This window comes from Panthera leo, chromosome F3 (genome assembly GCF_018350215.1).
Source record: "Panthera leo isolate Ple1 chromosome F3, P.leo_Ple1_pat1.1, whole genome shotgun sequence".
NCBI classification, from domain to species: Eukaryota; Metazoa; Chordata; class Mammalia; order Carnivora; family Felidae; genus Panthera; species Panthera leo.
In genome coordinates, this window is record NC_056696.1 from 40,721,274 (window position 1) to 40,734,169 (window position 12,896).

The window sequence follows — 12,896 nt, forward strand, 5'->3', positions numbered from 1 at the left end:
TTTTCCCACTGAATGACCGTGGCATCTTTGTCAAAAATCATTTGACCATGTATGTGAGGGTTTATTTCTGGGCTCTCTATTCTTTTCATTGCTATATATTATTTGACTTTATGCCAGTACCACATTATTTTGATTACTGTAGATTTGTAGTAAGTTTTGAAGTCAGAAAGTGTGAGTCCTCCGGGTTTGGTCTCTTTTTCTTTTTTTGGTCAAGATTGTCTTGGCTACTTGAGGTAGTCCCTTGAGATTCTGTATGAATTTTAGGATTTCTGTTTCTGGAAAAACCATCATTGAGATTTTAATGTGGATTCCATTGAAGCATTGAAGGATCTGAATTTTAATGTGGGAGTAAGCATTGTTTTTAGTCTCTCAATATGCATTTCTTTATTTTATTTTTTATTTTTAGTAGCTCTTTTAAGGTAAAATGTGGCATACATGGAGACACACATCTCTCAATATGCATTTCAGGTTTACTGCTTACATTGCTTATTGGAAACTGTTCACTTAAAACAGTTATATTTTTAGGACTAAACCTGTTAAAGCCAGATTTTCTTATACTTAATCATCTCTTATCTAGTAGCAGATATCTGAACAACTCCTGAAATCTCACTTTTTAATTTTTCTTTGGGGTTAGATAGTCCTGGTTTTCAATTAGATACTATATTCATTGGTCTAAGAGGAAGATGTTGCCATCTTGGAAGATGCTATGCAGAGATTGGAAGAAGTGAGAGGGCTGGAACTATTCGTTGTAGGCAGCCATGTCCTACAGCCTAGCCTGTTTGTTTCTCCTACTTAGAAGAATCAATCTTAGCAGTTATCACCACTTTTAGAAGCAATGAATCAGTCCCCCTTCTGAAATCTTTCTTGTTGGCATCAGAGTTAAAGCTCAATAAGTTGCTATGGCTTTCCTGGGTGTTTTTAGACTCAAAATAAAATTTTCTCTTTCAGAATTTGGTGTTCACCTGGCAGAGCTGACCGTAGATCCCCAGGGAGCACTGGCAATCCGTCAGGTGAGTCCAGACTGATTGACCCAATTTATAAGTAATTTCCCTTTTACTTGATAATAAAACTTTCTTATTGGAAAGAGAAAGAATAAGGCCAATTTACAAATAACCTAGGATTTTGTACCAGATTTAGATATACTTCAAATGAATGTATTAGGCCGTCTGTATGTATATGATTTGTATATATGAAGAAAGTCCTTTTCTTGCTGTACTACTTGGCTTATTCTCTTCGCAGCTGGCATCAGTCATTTTGAAGCAATATGTGGAAACTCACTGGTGTGCCCAGTCAGAGAAGTTTAGGCCTCCTGAAACTACAGAAAGGGTAAGGAGAGTTACTTGATTAGTCCACCTGTAAAGAGTGAGAGGGCCATCTTAAGAGATTGAGCTGTCACCAGTCTTTGACAACATGGGGCAATCAAAAGGCAGAAAAGGAGATTGATTGGTAGCTGGCATTATCGGCAACATGCTGTAGGTAAGAGACCTGAGTATCAGGCTGACCTGTGTTCACATTGCAGTTCTGCCTTTTACTAGCCATGAGAATATTGGAAGAGTATTTTAACCTCTAAGCTTCAATTTCTTAAATATCTAAAATTAGAATTAGAAATCCAACTTCAAAGAGTTGTTTGAGGATTAAATGAACCAATGGTTCTACTTAGTACAACGCTATGCAACCATTCTGGGCCCCCAAGAAACTCTGAGGTACAAGGTCTAGGGCAGCACTGCCCATTGGAACTCTGTAGCTACGAAGATTTTCTGTACCTGTGTTGTCTAGTACAGTAGCTACTGGCTACGTACGGGTGTTGAGCACTTAAAATGTGACTGCTGCAACTCAGGAAGTGAATTTTTTTATTGCATTTCATTTTCATTTAAATTTAAAGGGCCACATGTAGCTGGTGGCTAACGTAATGGACCGCATAAGTTTAGAGATAATAGTTGAACTCCCCAAATGAACGATTTGTCAAGTTTGTGTATCGGAATTTTTGATAGATATACGATACCTTGTGTGCGTTGCTTTTCAACACATAAACTGGATGGGACTCTACCAGTCACTTATAACCTGGTCTAATGACAGGTGGGCTTTTCTCCTCTGCAGGCAAAAATTGTTATCCGGGAGCTATTGCCCAATGGGTTGAGAGAATCAATAAGTAAGGTGCGCTCCAGTGTGGCCTATGCGGTGTCAGCCATTGCCCACTGGGACTGGCCCGAAGCCTGGCCCCAGCTCTTCAACCTGCTCATGGAGATGTTGGTGAGCGGAGATTTAAATGCAGTCCATGGAGCCATGCGAGTGCTGACAGGTATTAGAAGCTATTCCCTGGTATTGGTACTTGGATCCCAAGAACACTTACAAGAGGTTACGTGACAGAATGGCTCTGACCAGTAAGAACTGAAATTTATAGCTCTACCTGATGCTCCTCCTCCCTCCTAGTTTTTATCCCCATGTCTATCTATCTTCCTGCTCCCTTGACTCTTTCCAGGGAATCACGTGGGTTTACTATTTCTACTACTATGAAACCTTAGCCCTTGAGGATAGAGTAATAGCATAGTAGTTGAGGATTCAGATTTCAGTTCATATTCTGGTTTTACCTTGACCCAAGTTACTTAGTCTCCTGAGAGTCAGTTTTCTTGTATATAAAATGAAGATAATAACAGTGTTTACCTCACACGGTCTTTTGGTAAGTTTAAATGAGCCAATAAATCTACATAAAGTGTTTCGTGTAATAACTGACTTGGGGGGCACCTGGGTGGCTCAGTCAGTTAAGCGTCCGACTTCAGCTCAGGTCATGATCTCACAATCTGTGAGTTCAAGCCCCGTGTCAGGCTCTGTGCTGACAGCTCAGAGCCTGGAGCCTGCTTCGGATTCTGTGTCTCCCTCTCTCTCTGCCCCTCCCCTGCTCATGCTCTGTCTCAAAAATAAATAAAAACATTAAAAAAAAAATTTAATAACTGACTTGGAACTAGTAAGCACTCAGTAAATTTTAGCCATTATGATCATTATCATTATTATACTCATTTTCTACTTAGTTCAACTAAGGCAAAGTTAAGAATAGTCAAATAGCATTCTTTATAGGAATATAACAAAGAAGATAAAAACAATATATGATTCTGACTTTCACTTGGTCAGCTTAGACCAAGTGTTTGGTATCTTTTCTTTCTTTCTGTTCTAAGAAGGTGATAAAAATACTTGAAGAAAAATACTTTAATCCAAGCAGATTTGGTGGATATCTTGTCTAAGCTTGATTAATCTATTAATCCCTCACAGAACCTGTTGCCATACAGGTATGGTCTGAGTTTCCCAGCTTTGCGAGTTCTTCTCTAATTCCTGTCCCCCTAGAGGAAGTCACTACTCTGTTTTGCCTTCAAGGAATCCTTTCCTGGACATTAGCAACCTTCTGTTGGTCTTTTGGAAATCATATTTCCCCTCTGCTCAGACAGGCTTGTGAAATGTCTGCCCATATCTTCTTTCTTTCTCTGTGACCTGCTAACTTACCGGAACTGTATTCTTACCTAGTTATGAATACCATTTCTACTTTTCTTGACTCTCAGTTTATTGAATGTGGCATCTAGTCCCAGTTTTACTAGTTCATGTTCTGTTCATGGTAAATAATAGCAATTCTCTGTCCAAAAGCAAATTCCTCATCCCCTTTTGTTTCAGACCTCCTCTTCCCACGTCTTCGCTCCCTTTTTCAACTGCCCACTATATTCAAAACATTCCTCGCTCAGATTTTCACTTCCCTGCTTATTATTTCCCTTGCTTCTCTTGTATGACTCATTATTCAGGTGACTTCATATATACTCCTTTCCATGGAATTAACCTTCTAGGATTCTTTAAAACTTCATGGTGCCAGAATATCAGTTAACAGCTATGTTTTCTACTAAGAGAAAAAGGCATGTTCCCCTCCAGTCTTCCAACACAAAGTTCAGCTTTTTAAAAAATCTAGAGGAGAGAGGCGGTTGTACATTTATCATGGGATACTGTAGAACCATCATTGTGCTTGACTAAGGAAATCACTGTTCAGTGAGATCACTTTTCTGTCAGCCACAGGGAAAGAACTATGCGGGAAATGTGTATTGTTTTCTATTGGAGTCAGCAGACATGAGATGGATAGCTGCCAACCTCCATTCCCAGATAGCTGCTTCACGTATTTTCAAACAAGAATAGACTGTGTTCCAACAACAGCAACTCAGGCATGCGTGAAGACAGCAGGACATTGGTGTGTGAACAGGAGACCGTAGGAAAATGGGACTGATTCTCTTCAGTGTTTTTTAAGATACTATACCAGTCTCAGGACACCTGGGTGCCTCAGTTGGTTAAACATCCAGCTTCAGCTCAGATCATGATCTCGCAGTTCAGGATTTTGAGCCCCATGTTGGGCTGTCTGCTGTCAGCACAGAGCCCGCTTCGGATCCTCTGTCTCCCTCTCTCTTTACCCCTCCCCTGCTCGCTCACACGCGCGTGCGCACGTTCTCTGTCTCTGTCTTTCAAAAATAAAATTTAAAAAACATTAAAAAAAAAAGGTACTATACCAGTCTCCCTTTAATAAGCTTTTCATTAAGCTTATCTATTTTTAAATGAAAAGTAACTAACACTAATGGTGTAAAGGAAATGCAAACATAGCAGCTAAGGATTGAAATATTTGACCACAGGGGCATCTGGGTGGCTCAGTCGGTTAAGCATCCGACTTCGGCTCAGGTCATGATCTCGCAGTGAGTTTGAGCCCCACGTCAGGCTCTGTGCTAACAGCTCGGAGCCTGGATCCTGCTTCAGATTCTGTGTCTTCTCTCTATGCCCCCCCCCCCCCCCATGCTCATGCTCTTTCTCTGTCTCTCAATAATAAATGAACAATTAAAAAAAATTTTTTTTAAATATATTTGACCACAGCTACAGCTTTTTCTTCAATCTCAAAGAAGTTTGGAGATTGAGATCTTCCCGGTGTCTTATCCCTTTTCTAACTTGCTGAGTGACCTCAGAAAACTTATTTGGGGAGCACCTGGGTGGCTCAGTCGGTTAAGCATCAGAATTTGACTTGGGTCATGATCTCACAGTTCATGAGTTTGAGCCCCACGTCAGGCTCTGTGCTGACAGCTCAGAGCCTGGAGCCTGCTTCAGATTCTGTGTCTCCCTCTCTGCCTCTAACCCACTTGCATTCTGTCTCTGTCTCTCTCAAAAATGAATGAACATTAAAAAAAAAAATTTAAAGTGTTAACTGAGACTACTAGGAATGATTTTATAGGAGAGCAAAAAAATGTGATTAAGCAATTTATTAGTAGGATTAAATTAAACTACATTTTCCATAAAATTTGTTTTCATTAATATGCTATTCATCACATTTGTTTGGACTAATTTCTTTGGATTTCTAAAGAAAATAGAACATTCATTTTATTCAGAGCTCAAAATTTATTCTTTAGGAGGAAACCAAGCTAGTAAAGAAGACTCAGTCTTGAATACATGATCTTCATATGACTTCTGGCGATTGATAATTGCCCAAAATTTGGGGGGTATATTAACCTTGAAAGTGCCAACATGCATTTCTAGTTGCAGATTCTCCTGAAAAATGTCCCAGTTCACTAGCTCCATTTCTATAGTGATAATGGGGAATTGCCAGGAAAAGCAGCAGAAAAAGTGAACAAACACTGGAACCCCGGGGCTTGTATTTATTTCAGTTTTAGTAACATGAGACCCACGGTCCTTCATACTTTCCCAGTGCCTTGTGCAGAAAGTGAAGAGAAAGACACAACCTCTATTTCCCTCACCTTCTTCAAGTCTCATTTCATATATAGGTTGCTTTTTGCCACATTCGTATGGTGGAAATCCTTTCTCTTCCAATGAGCAGCAACCTCTGGCTTCTAGGTCAATAAATGTCATTCACTGGGAAGAATAACATATACAGAGTGGAGTTGAAGCCGAGTAAGCCTGCATATGTTTTATTATGCGGATCAAAACAACTCACCAAGGGAGAGTATTAAAAATGGAACCAAAAAGGGACGCCTGGGTGGCTCAGTCGGTTGAGCATCCGACTTCGGCTCAGGTCATGATCTGACAGTCCGTGAGTTCGAGCCCCGCATCAGGCCCTGGGCTGACAGCTCACACCCTGGAGCTGCTTCGGATTCTGTGTCTCCGTCTCTCTCTGCCCCTCCTCCACTCGTGCTATGTCTCTCTCACTCTCCAAAATGAATAAATGTTTAAAAAAATTTTTTTTTAAAAATGGAATCAAATGTAAGACACCTTAAAGTGCATCTGGATGTTGACAATCAGGCATAAATTAGACTAATACAGGATTTTCCTAAGGTGACCTTACAAGGACTTTTTTTTTTTTTTTTTTTTAAATTTTTTTTAACGTTTATTTATTTTTGAGACAGAGACAGAGCATGAACGGGGGAGGGGCAGAGAGAGAGGGAGACACAGAATCCGAAGCAGGCTCCAGGCTCTGAGCCGTCAGCCCAGAGCCCGACGCGGGGCTCGAACTCACGGACTGCGAGATCGTGACCTGGCTGAAGTCGGACGCTTAACCGACTGCGCCACCCAGGCGCCCCTTACAAGGACTTTTATGCAGCTCTTAGAGATTTTCTTTCAGTGTTTATATAAAGGTTTTTTTCTCAATCTTACATATTTTCCTGTAGCTTTGTGCTATTCTCTTTCCCTTTCTAACAAATAATAACTCTTGCTACTGTTCCTTCCCCAGAATAAGACCACCAGGCCTGTGTCTTTACCTGTACGCTATCTGCTTGGGAACTGCCACTTAGAAGCAGTGTGAAAATTTTCCCACTTCCATATTTATAAAGCAGTATTTTTTATAGTACTCCGTTTTTCTTTGTAGAATTCACTCGAGAAGTAACAGACACACAGATGCCACTTGTTGCTCCTGTCATTCTCCCAGAGATGTATAAGATCTTCACTATGGCCGAGGTATGCAATCTCAGCTCCAGGATCACAGCAAGTAAGAGCTGCTTGGGTTCTGGTCAGCCTCCACATCTCGTGTGGGAGACTGTTATATTTGCGGCGATCCCCACACCTAAAGACCAGAACGGACAGAGATCTGAATCTGGGTTAACCTTAGAACCTTCACATATAACTGCAGGGGCCAGCCTTTGATAAGGGAGTGAGAGAGCTGCATTGTTTCTTCACATTATGATCTCATAGCTCCTGGCACCCTGCATCCCCTGAGCACCTAGTGCTTTGTGCTCTCTCTATCCTCTCCTTACGGCATCCCGCCTCGTTACGGCACCTCAGTCAACTGTGTGGAAGCGGTCTATCACTGCATTGCCCATAATAGGTTTATAATATACTGTATATGTGATTACGTATATACAAATGGTGACTCATTCACAATAAACTATGAGTGCCCAGTGGGTAATGTTTTAACCTCCCTACTTCACTCTGCCCCCAGTCAAGGGTCTATCTTTTGAAAGAAATACGTTGACTGTGTTGAGATTTCAAGCAGTGCCAAGCCTAGTATTTTTAATAAAATCAGACCACAGAGGCCTACATATATAGGCTAATTCCAGTGAGTTCTAACGTTCTGCTGGCTTTTATTCTCTGAATTACAGAGAATATCCGTATCTGCTGGATATGAGTGGATGGTGTTTCCGATCTCTCTAGGAATCCAGTCCCGTGTCAGATTGAGAAGTCCTAGTTTTTCTTCTGACCCCAGATATGCAAACATAGACACAGACATACCTATCTCAGGGCTCTGCTGTAACTCTTCCCAGGTGTATGGTATTCGAACCCGTTCCCGAGCTGTGGAGATTTTTACCACTTGTGCCCATATGATCTGTAACATGGAGGAATTGGAAAAGGTAAGGAAGCCTTTTGGTCACTAACAGACTTCATGCTTAAAAATCTTTATGCCTTCTGTTGGAGGCACAGCAGTGACTGATTTCATTTCAAGAGTACCAGAATGCGTGCTAATTGTGGTTGCATTTAACATTTTGATTACATTTGTATATAATTTAGTTTCCTTTCATTTGAGCCTTATTTCTTCTGACACCTTGTCCTGCATCTTTTCATATTAATCATCACCCAGAACTTGACTACTCTTTTACAGCCTTTTTTTTGGTCTCACATGAGACAAAGCTAGCTGAAAAACACCAATCCCTGTCATTCCAAAGTAGTTTTGAAAAGTTGGTCTTGTACAATAACTTTTAAGAAGGCCGTGGTGAGGAAGTGCAGGTGTTAGAGAAGGAAATATGAAATCTTGGGTAGCACTTCCAGTGACTTGATAGCTGTACTTTTCTGATTGGAACCTGAACCCAGAGAAATCTTTCGATGCCTCAGATGTTGGTGTTTGATATGTGCATTGAAGCCATTGATTTATAAGTATGTTCAATATTGACTGTGGTTTGTTACCAGGGTGCAGCCAAAGTTCTGATCTTTCCTGTGGTGCAGCAGTTCACAGAGGCCTTTGTTCAGGCCCTCCAGATACCAGATGGCCCCACATCTGACAGTGGGTTTAAGATGGAAGTCCTAAAGGTAAATATTTACTACCATTGAGGTACTTGGAGTTTTAGAGGATGGTCTGAAATCATTGGTTTTTCTCCTCCATCACTTGTAACTCTCAGGTCTTTTTTCTCTGTAATTTCTCAGGCGGTGACAGCCCTGGTGAAAAACTTCCCAAAGCACATGGTGTCTTCCATGCAACAGATTCTGCCTATTGTCTGGAACACCCTAACTGAGAGTGCAGCTTTATATCCTTTTCAGAGAGCCTGAGGGACCTGCTACCACCTGTAGTCAGGAATCTAGCACTGGGTCTTGCATTCATGTGACTCCACTTTTTTAAATGACTTTTTTAAAGTATCTGCTCTTAGTGTTGGAATGTGTAACATTCTCTTGTAGAATATATGTAAAGCAGACTCCAAATTCTATTTCTTTACTCTTCATCATACTTATGTGAGGACAGAAGTAAATTACACAGAAGAAGTAGAAGATCCTGTGGATTCTGATGGTATGTAGTTTATCTGATCTTAACAGATACACCACTCGGTGAGGAAAGGGCTCTAGGAAAGGAAAAAAGCCAGAGACAGATAATAGCGGTAACGTAGAGGCTTCACTCTCGTAAGTTTTCTAGTTGAGTTTCCTTGGAGTGTATTAGATGTGGGGAAATGAGACATTGAAAATCTTTAATCTGTTCCTCAAAGGCATTTGCATAAATCTCATAAAATAGAATTTCTGATTTAGAAGAGATACCTTAAAGGCCATCTAATCCAGCCTACTTCTTTGTGGCAGATGATATTTTCATTTCTGTTTTAATATTTTTTAAGTGTTTCAAATCAAAAATAGACATGCTGGAAAATATATTCAGTGTTTCTGATTCTTTTGCTTAAGAAACCAAAGAATCTTTGATATTCTCAAAGTTCCTTTCTTTGACTCCTTAGCGTCCCTCTTTGTTCCCTTGGGAATAAAAATTAGCAAGGACTGTAAATATTCATTAATTTACCAAGATAATGTAGTTCATTTCCAGCATACATGCTGTCCTTTTGTTTGCTTGTCATTAAAATCTTCTCTTGTGTATTTCCTGTAGGTGAAGTCCTGGGCTTTGAAAATCTCGTCTTTAGCATTTTTGAGTTTGTCCATGCTCTCCTAGAAAATAGCAAATTCAAAAGCACTGTTAAGAAAGCCTTGCCTGAGTTGATTTACTATATAATCCTGTACATGCAAATCACTGAGGAACAGGTAAATGATATTTGGGAGACAGTTACCAGCTTCTTTTTAGAAAGTGCAACTTGAATGTGAGATCTAGGTCAAGTGAACAGTTTTATTTCTAAAAATAGACACTAGAAGAATAACTTCATGTGAAGTTCTAGGAAAGCTTTTTTTTTTTTTTAATATTTGTTTATTTCTGCAAGAGAGAGAGAGAGTGCACGCAGGTGCACATGCAAGCAGGGGAGGGGCAGAGAGAGAAAGAATCCCAAGCAGGCTCTGCACTGCCAGCACAGAGCCCAATGTGGGCCTCAAACTCACAAACCGTAAGATCATGATCTGAGCCGAAGTCAGATGCTCAACTGACTGAGCCACCCAGGTGCCCCTCTAGGAAATCTCTGGGTTCTGTGGTTTTATTAACTCCTATATTAGATAATTGGACTTTGAGAATACTTTTACTTTTGCTTCCATACTGCCACTAACCAAAGACCCTGGTTTCTGGAAGAATCTATTCCTTCTCTATAAATACTGACATATAGAGATCATTAGCCTGGTTGTTGGGTCAGTAGACTAGAAAGGAGCATTAAAAAAATAAGATAATGCCTCTCTTATATAAATAACACAAGAATCGACATAATTTTCACATTAAATATTCCATCAGACCTAATATAGTCAAATATATTCCAAGTTGATCTATCAGAAAGTGAAAGCTGGTTAAAAGTAGCAGAGAACTAGTAATCAGCTCAGTGTCTACTAGAGAGAGTAACTTTTGTTACTTGCCTTGGTAAAGGATTTACTTCTCTACATCAAAGAGAAAAGACTGAGGCTAGAGTTCCGTTCAAGATAAAAACAAAAGAGGGTGCCTGGCTGGCTCAGTCAGTGGAGCGTGTGACACTTGGTCTCGCGGTTGTGAGTTCAAGCCCTACGTTATATGTAGAGATTGCTTAAAAATAAAATCTTTAAAAAATAATAATAAATGAAAACAAAAGGTTGAAATCTTCTGGGTGTGTGGATGAAAAAAGGGAACATATGAACCAGATTGGCAACCTCACAAAGGCCTAACTGCATCATCCTTTCAGATTAAAGTATGGACAGCCAACCCCCAACAGTTTGTTGAAGATGAAGATGATGATACTTTCTCCTACACTGTTAGGATTGCAGCTCAAGACCTATTGCTTGTAAGTGGGTTCCCTTGATACTTGAACCAGAATATCCTAACCAATCACTTGAACGTTCCCTCTTCTTTGTAGACAACTAACCCAAGTTGAGCAGTGTTATTGAGTGACTTTATCTTAGACTTCTTTGAGGATAATAAAAGAGCTTCTCAAATGAAGTTTGAGACTCGGGAATTCCAAAGTCATTCCTGCTGGTTTTGGTTTACAAGTAAATATTAGATGTAAAAATTGTGCAGAGGATAAAGTGTTCTAATAAGGGTAATTGAATCAGGAACATTCAGTTTAATTCACTCTTAAGCCAGAATCTGTAGCATAAACCAGATGTTGGCAAACATTTTTAAAAAATTAGATTACGGAGAGATGAACATCCAAACAAACATCTGCTGTTTTCTTTGGCTCTCACTAGAGCATAGAATTGTCTCTGGGTCGAAGTCGTATGAAGAAACTGCCTCTTGTGTTCTGTTGGGTGAGAGGTTCTCATTATTAGCGAACTCACTTCTCATTAACCTTTAGTATTTCTAAGGCACCTATGAAAGATCACAACTAAGTTTCAGTTCGTAGATTAGCCTTTTATTTCTACAGTCAAGCTCCCAGAATAAATAAATAAGCTTCATTCGAAGCTGAATTAATCATTGCTCACTTATACTCTGCTCAATATAGCCAGAGAGCTTTACATTTTGTTAGCTTTGCAAGCCTAGGCACGGCAGAAATACTACTTTAATTCCATTAAAGACCCTGAACTAGTAAGGGTTATATTTTTAATATGCCTAATTGGGACTTGGCATGTATGTGTGAATGAGCGTGAACCATTGAGTTTGCAATTAAATTTGCAGTTTGCAATTAAGATGGGTTTAATTGCACAGATAGGTTTATTAGCCCTCCCCTCTCTCCCTAGGCTGTGGCCACTGATTTCCAGAATGAGAGTGCAGCGGCCCTGGCTGCTGCAGCCACCCGGCACTTACAAGAGGCTGAGCAAACCAAAAACAGCGGCACCGAACACTGGTAAGAGTGAGCAACTGATACTTAACTTAGGGACATGTTCTGGGCATCAGATCTGAGGCAGATCGTTGCTTTGAATCATGTGTTTTATTTTATTTTATTTTATTTTATTTATTTTTTATTTTTTTAATATATGAAATTTACTGTCAAATTGGTTTCCATACAACACCCAGTGCTTATCCCAAAAGGTGCCCTCCTCAATACCCATCACCCACCCTGCCCTCCCTCCCACCCCCCATCAACCCTCAGTTTGTTCTCAGTTTTTAACAGTCTCTTATGCTTTGGCTCTGAATCATGTGTTTTAAAGCCATCCTCCCAACCTTAAAATAATTGGTTAAGATGCTTTTATTGTACCCCTTGATTCCGAAAGCCTTGAAGGGAAGGACCTTTACTTTGATTTTAATTAGAAAAATCTGTTATTAAATTTCCCTGTTTTCAGCTGTAGGTTTAGATTAGAAGGGCAGATTAATGTCCCTTTTGGGTCAGATTGTGCTGGACTGCCCATTCATGTTTCTACTTCCTTCAGATGTCTTTTTGGCAGTGTAGTTTGTTTTACCAGGCTATGGTATCACTTTTGCAGGTGGAAGATACATGAGGCGTGCATGCTTGCCCTTGGCTCGGTGAAGTCCATCATCACTGACAGTGTGAAGAATGGCAGGATCCATTTTGACATGCATGGGTTCCTGACCAATGTCATCCTTGCAGACCTCAACCTCTCAGGTACATTTTAGTACAATGCCAGGATTCACGCCTGTCATCAACTCAGTTATATTGTTCATTTAGATAGGTAGGCCAGATATTCATGTGTCCTTAGGGTGGAAAATTCTTTCCACCCTAGAGCTTGAACTCATCTAAACTTCTAACACAGCCTAGAGACCGTGGCTCAAGCTTTACCAACAAAGATACTAATATTGCCACATTCATAATTTTTCCACTCTGTTTACTTCCCTTCCAAATCTGTGCTCACATTTATGGATGGTTTTGGCATTTGAATAGGATGCAGATTTGGTTGCTGTACCTTAGGACTTTGGCTTGAGTTCTGTCATTATTAAGTCCAAACTACCTTTAGACAGTTTATGTCAG

General features: G+C 40.1%; 1 protein-coding gene across 2 annotated transcripts in view; it reads left to right on the forward strand.

Annotated features, from left to right (window-relative positions):
• IPO9 (importin 9) overlaps window positions 1-12,896 on the forward strand; it is a 53,683-nt gene that overhangs the window by 18,783 nt on the left and 22,004 nt on the right. The window contains exons 2-13 of one of the 2 annotated variants that reach the window (XM_042924889.1): window positions 949-1,010; window positions 1,240-1,326; window positions 2,098-2,299; window positions 6,821-6,909; window positions 7,713-7,799; window positions 8,353-8,472; window positions 8,587-8,687; window positions 8,886-8,944; window positions 9,521-9,672; window positions 10,719-10,817; window positions 11,710-11,816; window positions 12,394-12,533. In XM_042924889.1, coding sequence (XP_042780823.1) covers window positions 949-1,010; window positions 1,240-1,326; window positions 2,098-2,299; window positions 6,821-6,909; window positions 7,713-7,799; window positions 8,353-8,472; window positions 8,587-8,687; window positions 8,886-8,944; window positions 9,521-9,672; window positions 10,719-10,817; window positions 11,710-11,816; window positions 12,394-12,533 — 1,305 coding nt within the window. Of the gene's footprint in view, window positions 1-948; window positions 1,011-1,239; window positions 1,327-2,097; window positions 2,300-2,579; window positions 2,678-6,820; window positions 6,910-7,712; window positions 7,800-8,352; window positions 8,473-8,586; window positions 8,688-8,885; window positions 8,945-9,520; window positions 9,673-10,718; window positions 10,818-11,709; window positions 11,817-12,393; window positions 12,534-12,896 lie in introns of those variants that run through there. The other variant, XM_042924890.1, reaches the window with a different exon arrangement.